Below are 16,310 nucleotides of genomic sequence, written 5' to 3' on the forward strand. Positions count from 1 at the left end.
ACACAAACGACATTTTAGAATCGAGTCTTAGCAAAAAATACCAACCGGAGAATTAATATTAATTAAATAAACCAGCGGTATGTTCGAGGCTATGAGAATTAAATAATTAAAGCTGGTAGCTTCGAACAATGGGAAAATCCCATAGGAAAATATTCACGGTCGAATATAAAAAGTAGTTTCCACTGCCACCAGCCAAAACTCGATCAGGGGGGACGGAGACGTGCCCCCTCGACTAACAGACCAAGGGGCAATCGAATTGCCCCGACCAGTACGTCCACAATATGATGGTTTGTACTGGTTTCTGTTAATAATTTGGGACTAGTAAAGCCAATGGTGACTTTACATGCCCTGGGAGACAGTAGTCAGTCCCAGGGTATGGAGTCTATGGTGGGGTGTCACTTTGACACCCCTGTGTTACTGCACAGAGGGTGCTGTGTAACATACATAGGAAAAACACATGAGACCCTATGGAGTAAAGGACCCCATAGCCCATAAAACACATTACCAGTCAAAGGAATACCATAAATCATGTCCAAGAGTGGGAGGAAAAAGAGTCTCACTCTTGGCAGGAGGGAAAAAACAAACTCCAGAAATCCAGCAAAGCTGCAGGGGGACTCACTAGGTTAGGAAATTCAGCCTAAAGAGAGAATTCTCCCTAACACCTACGGTGCCTTTTCCTCGAACGCCATGAAGATGACGAGTGGCGAGAAACACTGCGTGATCTCGATCTCTGTCTTTTCATGACGAGGAGAAATATTTTGCGACTCGTCTGAAGACACTTATTTCGACGGGTTCGTTGAAGGGGATTTTGACCTATCTGCCGCTAATTTTCCTATTCGCTCTTTCAGGGCTTTCGCCATCATCGATAGGCAGGCCTTACAGTCGAAGGTGGCGTGAGAGGAACCAAGACACTACTGACACACCCAATGGGTGTCCGTAAGGGACATCTTTGCCCCATAATCTTGGCACTTAAAACCCAATCTCGGAGTCAAAGACGCTGATGATCCTGCCATGTTCAATAATTATACTCGAAGATTCTCGATAGGGAACCGAAGCGTACCATATCCGTGGGGATAACTTTAGCAGAAAAACGGAACGGTCGCTGCACGCACTTTATACCATTGATGACGTCGACATATGTAAGCCTCCGAGGGACATCGAGTTGACCGACATCGATGCCGGGAAAAGATTTCCGAAGTAGCTGAAACTGGATATGGAAATATCATAAGATGTGGAATAAGTTGGAGGACACATTCCATTCAAAGTATAACTTCGAACCAATTACTTTAGGTGGCAAGGCCTCATATCCTTCCAGGGCTTGTAGGGAAGGCATGATATCATAAGTAGGACACTGACACAATGGATACAATCTGTAAACCTTTAATGAAAATGTTAAATGTTGGGGTTGGAGAAACTCCTAATTTGCCCTACAACTAAGATGGGAGTAGTCTCGACCATAAAACGATAAACAAAACAGTCCTAATGGAGTCCGTCAAATCAAAACGGCCCATACTAACAAAAACCTAATGCTTGCCCTATCTTATGTACAAAAAGTGTAAAAAGGAGAAATGTATGCAAAAGAAAAATCAGCGTTAGAAAGAATAAAGGTAGTTGAACCAGCTCTCCTCCTCATGGTATACCTCACGGAGCAAGCATGTCCTTGAAGGCAGGATGACGCACTCTGGCTCAGTTTCTAACTCTCTTAGCAGTTCCATACCGTGGATTGAGATCCACCTAGGCTTCCACATTAAAGTCTCTTTCTTGACTTTCAAAATTGTATTCCAACTTAAAGTTCACGTAGGTCCCCTTTGCCGGGCTCAGACCTCTCATGTCACAGTTCAACATAAACTTGCCAGGGGGGCTCCTTTAACCAAGCTTATTGTACTTCGGTTCCCCCTTAATCGGGCTCGGACCCCTTTCGGATGTCAAAGACTTTCGAATGTGTGCGGCTCTCATTACAGACCACCGCATGACCACTTCAACTAAAAGTTCACATTTACTCTCACTTAATTCACTTGTGCTGTTTGCTCGCTTTATAAATTCAAACAATTTACCTTTCACTGAAGTTCTACTCCTACTCGTGTTCCGCCTTGCTCAGAGTGTCTCTTTAGGTGTTGCCTTTTATTCGTGTGAGGAGAGCTAACTGGTATCAGGTGTATGCGCTTAGTGTAAAGTGCCAGACTTTGCCTAACCCGATTAATGTGACATGTCCAGTACGATGTGAGACAGTTGGTCTGGTTACTCTCCCTCGCCCTCTTCCTCGGCCTAGTGTTTGTGTAAAAAGGGGACAGAGGTGCGGGGGAGGGAGGAAGTTGGGACTTCGAAAAATCCTACAAAATAGGATAGGGTAGATGAACAAAAAAGGGGGGGGAATACCACGTCTCACCATCGGCTGTCTCACCCCCATGCCCCGAAGACCCCTCACCCAGGTGATCCTCTCACACTGGTCCACCCCTAGGGTCTGGATCCAAATGCGATGGCCGTGCCCTGGCCACCTGAGAGAGAGAGAGATATATCCCCAGGCACTAGCGGGTGAGACATCCTCTGGTTTCTCACAGGCTGGACTTACTAAGATGTAGGGGCATGTTTTAGTGTTCTAAAGTGCTCCTATTGTTTTGTATGCATCTGACTATTCACCTGTGTTGCAGTGGTTTTGAATCTCATGATTTTCCATTTTCTCCCAATGGTGAATGTATATATGTACTTTATAGTAAGTGTGATATAATATTTGCCTAGAGGTTTCATCGTTTAGCATGTATTTTAAAGGCATAATAAGTCATTGTGTATTGTTGTACTTGCAAGTATAACTGAAATTATTGTGTTGCTCTCTGTTCACTCATTGTAGCTCAGACCACACTCCCTTGCCACTCTGCTACCTACCTTGATTGGGTTTGGCTAGACTTCAGAGAGGACCAGCTGGCAGAAGGCAAAAGGACTGCACATGGCAGGAGAACAAGAACCAGCCCCCACATGGCTAGCTGATGAAAACAGGAGCCCTGCCCCCACACAGTAAAGAGAGGCAAGAAGCCTGCCACCTCGAAGCTGGGACAAAAAGGAAATCTGCATGCCTCCAAGCCAGCAAAGGCATGAGGCCTGCTCCCTTCTCTGCTGGTACGGGTAGGGATCATGCCTGCACTCACTTAACCTAGGAGGAAGCAAGTGCCGGCACTCACCCACACAGCCCAGGGCAAAAGCCCTGCACTCAACCCGATTTGGGTAATGTAACCAGGTCCTTTACCCACTAAAATGCAGCTTTAGGATGACTGAGGGATGTAAGGTTCTACAAATCCAGTGCTCGAATCCTGTCCCATTGAGCTGGATGAGGGGGTTGCACTCACCTTGCAGATGGACTCCAAGTTACTGTTTGATGCAAAGGTGCCATCTTGTAGATACCGTTCACACTCTTCATGCCAATGTTGCCACTTCAGCTCAAACTCAGTCAGGGTCTGGGTGCCACCAGGCTAAAATGGGAAGAGTCATTTCAGATTGGTTATTTTCATTGCAGCAACACTAATGACACCTACTAATCAAATACTATTCCTAAACAACCACTTGACAGTGCTGCAGGAAATATATTAGTGAGCTTTAGCAAAGAGAACAGTTACAGTATTTGCAAAATTACCCACAAATAGGACTTCATGTGATAATTGTTAGTTAGGATTTTCATTAACGTGAATAATCTTCCTGATCTGTATACATTTGTTTTAGTGAGCCAGCACACCCCACCTTATGTGGAGTACTGGGGGGGGATAAAAATATCCCCTTTCGTACTTACCTGGTAACCTTTCTGTTACAATTGCAAATTTACTTCAAATTCTCTGCCACCACCACAAAACTACTGCCCACTTCCCTGATGAAGCTACCTCTTGGATCAGATCCTTCCTGGCAAACAGAACTATACGTGTCTTCTCCCGATCTGCATCTGCCGAACCCTCGCCAGTTCCATGTGGGGTCCCGCAAGGGTCGTGTGTCTCACCCACACTATATAATGTCTTCACAAAGCCACAATTTAACATTCTTGACTGTCTGGTTGTCGCCTACACTAATTATGCTGACGACACCCAGATACTCATCCCTCTCACTGGTGACTACACAACCAACCTGAATGCCCTTAATGATGTCTACCTAGTTATCCAGGCCTGGATGCCACATCACGGGCTCTGTTTAAATGATGAAAAAAAATGAATTACTTATCCTAGGCTCCTAATCTAGACTTAATAAATTGGACATTGCCTTCAAATCATTCATCATTGACGGCAACACAATCAAGGTATCTAACGATACCAAAACCTTAGGTATCTATCTTGACTCCACCTTATCCCTGAAGAGACAAACTGATGCTGTAGTATCGGCTTCGGCCTACACATGCAAACTTATCACAGCGTGCTGACCCTTCCTCACTGCTGCCAACTGCAACATCCTGGCCAGAACTCTCATTATGGCTTAAATGGACTACTGCAATGCCCTCTATCTTGGGACTAGCCCAAGAAACATCAACAAGCTACAGGTAATACAGAACAAGGCCACTAGGGCTGCTCTCAATATCCCCAGGAAATTCTACATCTTGGACACCAGGCGTAGCCTACATTGGCTCACTGTGGCTCACAGAATATCCCTCAAAACCCTTGCTCGCAGCCATAAGTGCCGGTCCAATCTAGCCTCTGCTTATCTAGCCAACCGCTTCATCCCTCACTCCTCATCCTACCCTCAAAAATCTGGCCACGCCCACACCCTATCCACACCCAGATTTAAACTGCAAAAGGCAGGTGGGTCTAGCTTCCCAGTCCTTGCTGCCAAGTTATGGAATATTCTTCTTAACCCACTCAGATCTGAACCGTTTTATCAATCTTTCAAGAGCAAAACTAAAATTTGGCTCTTTGCACAGGACCTTGCCTCTACATCTGCCTAACACCCTACACTGTGCGCTTAATTATCTGCTGCAACTCGGTCATTGTTAGTAGGACCTACATCTGAACTTGCATTTCCTTGTTAACTCATTGCATAATCTGCATATTTTTTTGAATATCTATATTTCGTCTGCATATGTCTTCTCTGTATCTTACTACTGCATTTTAGTGTAACCTGTCAATACCCGATCCTATTTTATGTACAGCCTTGTAGATCTGTAAATATTATCCTTTGAGGTGGCCATCATCACATAGCATTGTCTTGTTATCTGTAACTATGTATCTATAAGAAATGCGCCCAGATGCCCTTGGGCCAGGTGCGCAATACAAATAAACCAAAGACAAATACAAATTACTTACTAGTGGCAGTGAAACTACTTTTACGACTTTTAGCCATTATTACTCGGAGGCTGTCCAATCAGTACATTCTGCTAGAATGGTGGGTCACTTTTTTCACCATTTCTCGTTTGCTTGTTGGTTCTGAGGTCGTCTTCTGCCATTCTATGCAGGAACAGCCTTGGTTGAAGTTTTGTCATCAGCAGGAATCTTTGCATTCCCCGCCAATGCTCCAGAGTGTCTGCGAAGGCAGGAAGCGAGGGAGGAGTGCTCGACTATGTAGCCCTTTGTCTTTCACCTGCCTGAAAGGAACCAGGTTCCACTGGGGGGCTGGCTGCCCTGAATGGACAGTCAGACTGCTCCTTTCTGTAAACTGCAGGGAGAGTTTGCAGATGTTGTGCTGCAGTTCCTGATAAATACTCTGGTCCTGGAAGCTACTAACAAGTCGACCACTGGAACCAAATCCGAAAAGAATGATGAAGAAATGACAGCTGTAATCCTTTCCAGAGACTGGACAGCCTGCTGTGTAACCGTAGCCTGATGTAACCCTTCCTTCCAAGCGAACTGGAGGATCCGAATGAGATGACTACTACCCAGAGGCTGGTGGGATGCACTAGTTTTGATACCTGAAAAAGGAGCCATCCCTCAACGTGCTGTGACTTTGCTGGGCTGCACACCACCAATAACCAGGGACCTCGTGCCAGTGTGCAGTGCATAGTCTTCGAAGTCCGATTTTGTGAGAAACTTTGGAGGACTCCTGCTCCATAGACACCATTTGAATCACTGACGTCCCCTCGTCAGAATGCAGGTCGGAGAGAGTGAAGAGAATTCAACCATCAATATTCACTCTTCAGCTGGCTCATGTAAAAGGGCGCCAAATACCTTGAGGCATGAGAATCCGAGAGGGATCCTTTCTTGCAAGCCTCACGTTGATAACTTCTGCCAGTTTTCCTTCGGTGTTAATTTCTTCAGTCTCCAGACTAAAAACCCAAAGACCGGATCTTGTGCTGCTGAATTCTGAAAGCATCCACCCAGAAGCTCTTCTTTTCTCCTAAGGTACTGTGTTGGCTTGCGTAATTGTTTAGGGAGTTTCCCTAAAGTCCACTTGAGGTAAGACTTTATAAAACTATCCCTTTGGTATCCAGGTCCCCAACTGTTAGTACCAGTCTGTACTACTCATAGAACCTTGGTGGAGTGGCAGAGCAGTCAGACTGATCATAAGAGGAGGATGTGAGCTGTAAGTAATTACACTGAACCCAGTTAGTACAGTAGTCCAAAGAAACAAATCAATAAACGTATATTCAAATATATATTATATTTACACAAGGAATGTCTTAAAATACTTAGGTCACTTAATCAACATGCATAAGAATACATAAACACTTTTCAAATGTCACTGCTTAGTTGGTAGTTGCTTGCAGTACAATTGTTCCAGAGTTTGACACTAAGGACAGTTCTACTGTATTATCAGTATGACCGAACACTTGCACAAAGATAACAATATGACATGCATTACTTACTGTAATGGCAGACGGGCTCAGCCGAGACTTCCCTCTACCCACAGAGTACGAATGGCGATTAAACGAAGACATCGTCTTCAACGTCTTTGCGGAATGGGGCTTCCCAGAGATCGACCTGTTCGCAACTCTGGCGAACACACAATGCCAAGATTACGCCCCCAGGTACCCCCAGAACCCTGCTCCAAGGGAAACAGTCTCTGGATAACATGGTCATGGAAATTTGTCTATGCTTCCTGACCTCAGTCCCCCTCCCCCCACTACCCCCACCCCCCCCCCCCCCCCCGACTCCCCTACTCAGCAAGATAATGCACAAGATACATCAGGAACCAGTCACAATGATTCTAGTGGCCCCTATGTGGGTCCGCCAACCCTGATTCTCCCATCTGATGGCAATGTCACACTCTCCTCCGATGAAGCTGCCTTTCCCATACAACATGCTCTCACAAGACAAGGGGGAAACACTCCATCCATGCCCGCAAACTCTCAAATTAGCGGCCTGACTCCTGAAGTCAGAGTTCGGGCACCTCAAACTCCCTCAGAGATGCATGGACATTCTTAAAGAGGCCGAACACCAGACATTGCTATTCCAATAAGTGGAAACGCTTTGTTATCTGGTGCCATTCTAAGAGCATCAATCCCATAGATTGCTCTCCAACACATACTGTCTTATACCTGACTCATCTACTGGACTCAGGTCTGTTTTTTAAATCCCTGAAAGTACACCTAGCTGCACTTTCAGCATGCGCTAGATCCAAAAAGAAGGTGTTGTGGTGGAAGATCCCAGTGATCAAGGCATTATTGGAAGGGGTTAAAAGACTTCATCCCTCAATTTCAAATCCAGCTCCCGGATGGGATCTAAATGTGGTATTAACTTTACTAATGGGATCTCCCTTTGAACCAATGCATAAGACTAGCCTTAAAGCACTCACATACAAGACCGCCTTCCCAGTGACAGTCACTTCAATAAGAAGTCAGTGAATTACAGGCCCTTTCAGTTCAAGACCCATTTGTCACAATTCACAAAGATGAGGTGGTTTTGCACACACTCACCCAAGGTTTGCGCCTAAATTAATTTCAAAGGTCCATGTGAACCAATCAATAACTACCTACCTTCTTCCAGAAACCCACTAAAGTGGCAGAAAGAAGCCTTCACACACTTGATATGCGCAGGGCAGTCATTATCTGGAAAATACGAAACTACTAAGAAAGACGAATCAGTTTTTTGTGTCACTGGCGGCTGGTAGAGAAGGGAACCCTGTCTCTAAATCAGCCATCTCAAAGTGGATTGTAAATTGCATCACACACTGCTACACTCTTGCCAAGAGAGATCTGCCCTTCAAGCCTAGAGCACACTCTACTTGCAGCACCAAGGCTTCCATAGCATTCACTGCAAATATTCCTCTCAAGTCCATTTGCAAGACAGCAACCTGGAGTTCTATACACACCTTTACAAAACACTACTGCCTAGATACCCACTCTAGGTCTGATTGTCAGGTGGGACAAGCGGTAATGAGACATCTCTTTACTACTGCTCCGTCTCACGACCCACCTCCAACTATGGGTACTGCTCGCTAGTCTGTGCACAGCATGTGACTAAGCAGATTCACAAGCATCCGAACAAATGCATATCTTACCGTAATAGCATTTGTGATTATTGTATCTGCTTAGATTCACATGCGCCCACCCTTCCTCCCCACTCGGAGTAGAAGGAACACAACCAGAGGGACCTCGAAGCGTTAGGGATAGTGTTACAAGCACGCCATTGTCGACGTACCCTTTTCGATCCTCGAAAGACAAGATGCAATAACTATATGCACAGCATATGACTAAGCAGATTCACAAGCATCAGAAATACAGTAATTGTATTTAGTTAGCAAAACCACATAAGATAAAGTCTTAAAGGGTTGTTTAGTCCTACAGTAGCAGAGCTTAACGTTCTAGAGGCGTTTCTTAAACTAAAGCTTTTAAAGTGCGATCTCTATGCAAAAGTCAGTTCGAAGAAGGCTCAAAGTCTTACGAAGCAGGAGAATAATAAAGGTTCCTGGGGATACATTCAGTCTGTCTCTAGGACAAGATACTAGAAGAGTTAACACAATGTTGGATACCCCGTTAAAGGACTCTCAAAAGGGACACAAGGTGGCAGCTTGGGTAAGAGCGTACACCCTGGACCCCTCTTTGGGCACTCATCACACTGGAGCGACTTCTTGGTTTAAGGTAAGCAATACGTTTTACCACACAGTACCTTAGGTTAGAAGAAATGTTTGTTGCTGGATTCTCCTCTGTGTAGTAGTGACGGTCCCGGTCTCCGGATTCCTCGGTCTGGTGATGAGAGAACAGTCTCTGACGGGAAGGTCTTAGCAGCAGTCTCGAGAGAGGACCCCCGACACAGATTTCTTCAGCTTCTTTGGTCAGTCTGCGGCTTTGGCACCTTTTTCTTAACGCCAACAACGGACGGTACTCACCTGGTCGATTTTCTTCACTTCCGAAGTCCTGCACTCTGGTGAGAGGGCTTTAGATGAGTCGGATTGTGTCTCTGGAAGTTCATCTGGAGCTCAGCAAAGACTTGGACGGATTCGGCCTTGTAAAGACATTGCACTTCAAATGGGTCTGAGGTCCCCAGGTATTCGCGTTCTGCAGTTCTGGAGAGGCACAGCAGTTCAGGAGATGGCTCAGTTTGTAGTTCGTTTCAGGACTGGTTGGTCCCACCAGCCAAAGGGAAGGAGTCCTCTTTGGAGCTCCTCTATCAAGTGGAAAACAGCGTGAAGACAGCAGTGGATGGTTCACAGTGATGCAAAGGGTCTGCAGGCATCTCTGGTCCTCTTCTTCTTCAGTTACTTCTGTTTCCAGTGGTTAACTTGCCTTTCACCTCAGGAATCTCAGCTTTTACTCAGTTTCAGCACACACTCCTCTGAAATCTCTCTCAGCAGTTTAAAGAAAGTGGCGGGTGGCCGTCTAATCAGGACAGTCAGCCCCCAGTGAGCACTGGTTCCATTAAGGCACTCATGCAGACAAAGGGCAGGGGACTGAAAAACTCCTCCCTTACTTCCTGCCTGCCCAGATACACTGGAGCCTCAGCGGGGACACCCAAGGGTTCCGGCCAAAGGCAAAACACACACAAACAACCCTCCCCGTCCCAGAATAGTAGAAGGGCTAACAAAGAACAACCACGCTAGAAATGGCCAAAAAAAAGAAAGGAGCCATCAAGTTAATACTTAGTTGACCCTATTGTGCATAACCGAGACTTTGAATATAGTGTGCGGTAAAAAGGTTAGCACAATAGTTGGTAGACCACGTCCACCAGCCATAACTAGAGGGTTGTCTATGTGACTAAAAAGTCACAGGAGCAGAAAGAAGGGGGACACTAGGTATCCCCTTAGCACTCAACATAAGGTGGTGTGTGCTAATCTCTCAAAGCACACAGTTTGAGGAATCCTCGAGAACTGTAGTTACTCGAGGATAAAGAACGAATCTCAAAGGAGAACCCAAAGGGTTCCCAGCAACACTGGCCATAAGCAGCTGTGTGCTGCAAAAGTTAAACACAGATGCCATAAAAGAAAGTAGACTCCATATTAAAAGAAGAACACAGAGAATAACATTCCAGAAGTCAGAGCAAATTAGAAAAAGGCTCCACTTATTCAGGATAGAAAGAAAAAGGTCTAGAAGTCCAGAACAAGTCCTGGGGGTTTCACATGGAGAGGGGATGAAGCATACAAATAATAAAGCTCCCTAATAGTATTACTTATTCTGGTGTGCATCCTGTGACGCTGAGTGGGTGATTCGTGTGGTTGGGAGCTTGCACATACCATTCGCCCAGGCCTAATGCTGGAACGCATATAGGGAGCCTTCTGTGAAGTGCCTGAACACTTTGAACTAACTCTGAAGCTAATACTTGTGTGAAGAGATATCCTCTGGAACTCTGACTTTCCTGCAACTGGACCCTTTCCTGACCTGCCTACAGCTGGCTTCTAGACCATGAGGGTCGCTCTTCTGCTTCTGAGAAAACTCATGCTATAGACTAGGGAAGGACTTTAAAAGATAAGGCTTCTGTCTTGAAAACTAGAACGAGTGTTAAAAGTACTTACCTGCTAAAGAAGGTAAGTTGCAGTTTGCTCCTTTAAAAAAGTATAGACGTTCATTTACTAGCTTTGAATTGCATTTCACATTCTAAAAAGTAATATTGTTTGTAATGTTTTATCATTTCTAAAGTGAATGAGATGAGTGTAAAAGCTGACCAAAAGGATTTACCCACCTTGATTAGCTATGTGCTCTTCTAAATGTTTGTTATTGGTGTGTATCTGCTTTCCCTGATCTGCTTAGTGCATTTCTAAAACATTCTCGGAGTTAATACCTGTCTTTGAGTTGTCTTTAGCCCCTCTGGAAAGTATAATAGGTTACTCACTGACCTTGAATAGCTGCTGCTCTTCTTAAACTGTAATATTGCTGAGTGTAACGTCACTCAGCCTGTTCTGACCTCAAACCCTTCCCTGGAGGATATTCGACTGGAGACTGGGCCTGAAACACAGGATTGGTAGAGTTTAACTCCCTATTGTCTCTGTGTGCTTGAACCCCTTCTTCCCCGGGGTTCAACCCTTCCCTTTGATCCACAGCTCACCTTGTTTTCTTAGATAGTGTGCTCTCCGTCCTGCCTTCAGCGCAGGGGCGCGTTGATTGATGCGGGCTCGTTGTTGCCTAGTTACTTCACTGGCAAGAGTCCGACAGGTAAGTATAATGAGTCTTTTGAACAGTTCTCTAACTTCGTTCCTTTCCTTCCTTCGATGATGGCCGGCGTCCGGGGATGGCGGCGTGCTGCTGAGATGAGTAGTGCTGAAGGTGAGTGAGAGCGCGATGCAACCCTTTCATATTTGCATTGAACTGAGTTATTTTTCTGTGTCTTTTAGGTGCCGCGACGTTTTCAGCGTGGATGCAGATTATGAAGAACAAATGCGGTGGTTAAGCACGGTATGCGGCGCCTCTAGATATTTCCACACTAACCTGGAGTGTATTTTCCCTCTTGCAGATGGATGAGAAGTTTCGGAGACAGAGTTCCCCCAGAGCGGCTGGGATTCAGGTAAGCGTTTGAAGCTCGTACAGTATGTAAAAATAAGCGAAGATTTGCAGAATGCTTACTAATGCCTTTTTTCTGTTCTTTTCCCTTTTCCTTAGGAAGCGCAGTGCCGGGATGGGAATGACACCGCCGAAGATGCCCGCAGAACAGAAGGAGCGATGACTGATGGGCAGAAGAGCTGCAAGGTAAGGCTGTTCCTAACGGTGTTCTTGCAGGAGCTGAGCGCAGAAGAAAGATGCAGGCCTACTGGAGACCGATCCGAACACAGTGAGTGTCACGCTGCAGGTGCAGAAAACGCAAAGCATGTTTCTCAGCCTGGGTATGGCTTAAATAGTCTCTGGGTATCCCAGGTGCCTCTGAGCTGAACCACACCCAAAAGACTAGACTGCACATGCAGTTCTGGGAACCGAAATATGTGGGGGCATCCATCCTGTCCCCATCAATGCACTACAAGATCAATCCCCAATGTTATCCTATGGGAGTGAGTGAGTCTGGTGCCACAGGCGCCAAGTCTGACTCCAAGTGGGTCTTTGGAGGGATGGAGAGGCCCTTGGGGCCATGTTGGTGATCGTGGCCTGGCTCCAGCCTGACATCTTGGAGGGCTGGGGACATGAGGGGCAGGAATCATGACACCGAGTTAATTCAAATACGTGCTCTTACTTAACTGACTGAAGACACTCCATGTGTGGTTAGAAGAGTACATGGTAAATTACTCACATGTTGGGTCGTGCTTTTCATGAATTGTCTCTGGGCCCTTCTGAAATAGTTTCAATAAGTTAATACCTAGCCTTGAGTAGCTTAAGGCCTCTCTGGGTAGTATACAAGTTAAGTTACTCCCTCTGAAATGTGTTCTAAAAAGTAACATTGGTGTGTAGCTGTATCTATTCATACTGAAGAAAGTTACATTTGTTGCCAAGAGATCCTTGTAACGGTGTTGGTCTGATCAAGTGTTTCTATAATTGAACAACACTGTATATTATAGCCAATAGGGTCTACTGCCCTTGATTTACTTAATGTAATCTAAAAGTATACCTAATCTGTTATTAATCCCCAAGAATAGCTTAATGCCATTCTGAATGTTATAGGTTTGACTCACCTTGACGGCTGATTGTAATCTAAATGAGGTATACATTGCTTTGTAAACCTTAAGTATTGAGTTGGTTTTTATAATTGTATTTATATGTTATGTTATAGTACTTACTTCACCAAGATGTACCTTGGCCTACTTGTATTTAAATAAACCCTGTATATTTTTTTTAACCAAACTTTATTTTCATTTTTACAAACAAATCGGGTTACCAATCAACAGAATATCACAAGCTTGATTCTCTGTAACTTATCCTATCATAGCAACTTAAGCCGAGATTTGCAAATACGTGTAAATTCTCAAAGTGCAACCATAATAATAACATTGATAACATTTAGCCGCCCCCCTACTACTCCCCCCTAATTGGAATGGTTCCGACATCAGGATCGATTGTTGGTATTGCCCGTGGTTTGTTCATATTTTCAAATACCCGATTACCTTGGTTTTGTCTATAGCGCCAGTCTTTACTTCACCCTTCTAAGAGATTTCAGTCCAGGATTGCTCTTGTTAGCCGTGGTCTGAAGTACCATGCTTCCCTTTCTTTGACAAAGTCTATGAATGGGTCCCATATTGCCAGGAATTTCTGATGTTTCCTTTCTCTCAGGGCTCCCACTTTTTCCATCGCAAGCATGGTCCATATTTTGACCCACCAGCATGCGGTCACTTGGCCCTCTGGGTTCTTCAACTTTGGGCCAGGGTCATCCTAGCCACCATTAATAGTTGAGTGATGAGGGCAGCGTTATTTTCTTTTGCCGCAAATACTCCTACTTCGACTCCCAGTAGAAATACCTTTGGGTCCCATGGGAGTTGTTTCCCTGTAATTTCTTTTATATGTCCCAATACTTCTCTCCAATACGTCACAGCCTTGGGACAGGACCGCCACATGTGATACAAGTCTCCCCTGTTCCCACATTGCCTCCAGCAGTTGGGGGGTGGGGGCATGAGGTATTCATTTTATGGAGCCTGTGTGGGGTTAGGTACCACCTGGCGCATATCTTGTATGCCGTCTCCCTGAAGGCAGTGCATTTGGCTGTCTTTTGTGCCCTTTTCCATATTTGTCCCCATTCCTCCTCTGTAATGGGGGTGCCCAAACCCCGCCCCCACATGCCTTTGTATGACATTTTGTCCTGTACTTGTGCCTTATCTAATAATCTGTACATTTTTCCTAGTGCTTTCGAGGGTACCCCTTCCTGCAGGGTGAGCTCCAGTCCCACCAGGGCCCTAGTGGCGGCCTTTTTTCTACCTCTTTCTGAGAGATCCAGTGCCTTATTTGTATGTATGCATATCTCTCTTTTTCTCTGATGCCACATTTCTGCTGTATATTTACAATACACAGGGTGTGTTTCTCTTTGGACCATATGCAAGCGACAATTTCTTTGTACTGATGTACAGCCCTCTCTCCCTCCTAACATAAGCCTGGCTGCTCTGTCTTCGCTACCAAATGTTCTCGGGTGTAAGTTACAGCCTTATACTAAGAGTGGAGTTTGGTATTGCCTAAGATGTGGTTTTATGAAGCCCTTAGTTGGACTTTAGAAAAACTGTCCCTAACAATAATTTATCTGCAAAAACGGGAAACAACCCTGAGGCAAACAAATGCTGACCAATAGGTTCCAATAGCAACTATGCATAAATGAGACATACACATACATTATGTTGATCACAACTGTAAATGTTTTATCTTCTGCCTATTTTACAGTGTGCCCATTTATCAACATTTCTGTAAGCCTTTATCTTGGTACGTGTGTCCCCCATTTTGTGAGCTGCTTCATAGCCCTTACAGTGCAAGAGGCATCAGAGGAGCAGAGGCAGATGCTTTCTAGCAGCAAAGTAACAACGTAACAGGATGCATGTTTTATTTTACACCAACATATTTACTTATCTATTAATGACACCAAAGAAAAGTAATAGCAGTGCTATCAGTAGTAATAGTACCACTACCAATAGTAGCACTGCTAACAGCAGTAGAAACGCTACTTTCAGCAGCAGTAATATTGCTGCTACGTCCATTAATTGTTTTTGTGTATAATTGTCATTTCTACAAGTACTAGTACCAAAAGTAGTAGCAGCAGCACTATTACCAGCATCAACAGTAGTACTACCAGTAACAGTACTACCATCACCAGCACTAAAACAAGTGTATTATCAATACTATTTCTACTACCACCCCGCCAGTATTAGTAGTGTTAGGGAGAATTCTCAGAAATGTGTCAATTCCTCTCTACCTTAGAGACCCCCCCCCAGCACCTTTGCTGGATTTTGGAGGACTTTAATTTCTTACCTGGAGAGAGTAAGGCCCTTTTTCCCACTCTCATGTATTTTTTCTATGATTTGAACACTGTGTTTCTTGTGGTTGTGGAGTCTGACAAATTCCATAGGCATCATCTTTTACATTGTGGCACACAGCACCTTCAGTGCAGTAGAATAGGAGATTTCCCAAGGATTAAATACCTGTCTTAGATAACTACGCTTTCCAAGAGCAGTGAAGTTAAATTGACTTTAACTTTACTTTTGTAACTTTCTAGACCCAGCACACACTATCTTACAATAGGGTGCTGGAGGGGTTACTTAGTATCCCCCTTGAATGGTTTCTCATGTAAAATTTGTATGTTACCCTTTCCTCGATGTATGGCTGGTGGCAGTGGTTTACTTTTAACAACCGTGGTGTGTCTTTACTGCAGGCTGCATTCGCAGCTGCAGTAAAGCACCCAAATGTGCCATTTTTGTCAAAATGGTCATGGTCTTTTTTTGCCATTTCTTTGTGGAAAGGTCCTTCTTGAGATTTACTCTGCGCACCAAACCAGGTTTGATGCCTTTGTTTGTTTTGTCTTTGGCGGTATTCACGAGTGAAGCCCAGCTCTGGCTCTAGTATATCTGGCAGGGGCCGGAAGTAAGGGAGGTGCCTGAAACTCCCTGTGCCTAATCCCCTTGTTTATAGGAATGCACCCAAAGGTGATTGGCCGGCTGGCTGTCCGACAAGGACAGCAACCCTGCTGTACGACTGGCAGCTAGGCTAGAATGAATGGCAGAAACCTGCATAAAAGGCAATGCTTTTTGGCTTGGAAGGCAGAGTCGACCACTGGACGAAGGAATCCGAAGAACTACTTAGAAGAGACGCCTGCTGCAACTCCTGGACCGTTGGTTTGCCCGGTGAAGCCCTGCTGCTGTGCTGAAACTCAGAATTTGCCTCGACTAGAGAAGCCCTGCAAGGATGACTTCTCCCATTGAGTTGGTGGGACCAATCAACTGCAAGGTGAACTCGTCTGGACATCCTCTCGGAGCTGGCTGTTCTTTCTTGCTGCTGCAGGAACCGAAGTGCCAGGGAGAGGAGCACCAGATTTGGACTGAATCACTTTTAATATGGCCAAGAGCTCCAGGAAGATCCTCCGGACTACCAG

The 16,310-nt window shown here is 45.1% G+C and overlaps 1 protein-coding gene across 1 annotated transcript in view; it reads right to left on the minus strand.

Annotated features, from left to right (window-relative positions):
* NUP85 (nucleoporin 85) overlaps positions 1-16,310 on the minus strand; it is a 977,524-nt gene that overhangs the window by 530,259 nt on the left and 430,955 nt on the right. Inside the window, exon 9 of the mRNA XM_069654821.1 lies at positions 3,339-3,461. Within this exon, the coding sequence (XP_069510922.1) occupies positions 3,339-3,461 (123 nt within the window). The remainder of the gene's footprint in view (positions 1-3,338; positions 3,462-16,310) is intronic.

Source organism: Ambystoma mexicanum, chromosome 3q (assembly GCF_040938575.1).
Source record: "Ambystoma mexicanum isolate Mex_15411 chromosome 3q, UKY_AmexF1_1, whole genome shotgun sequence".
NCBI classification, from domain to species: domain Eukaryota; kingdom Metazoa; phylum Chordata; class Amphibia; order Caudata; family Ambystomatidae; genus Ambystoma; species Ambystoma mexicanum.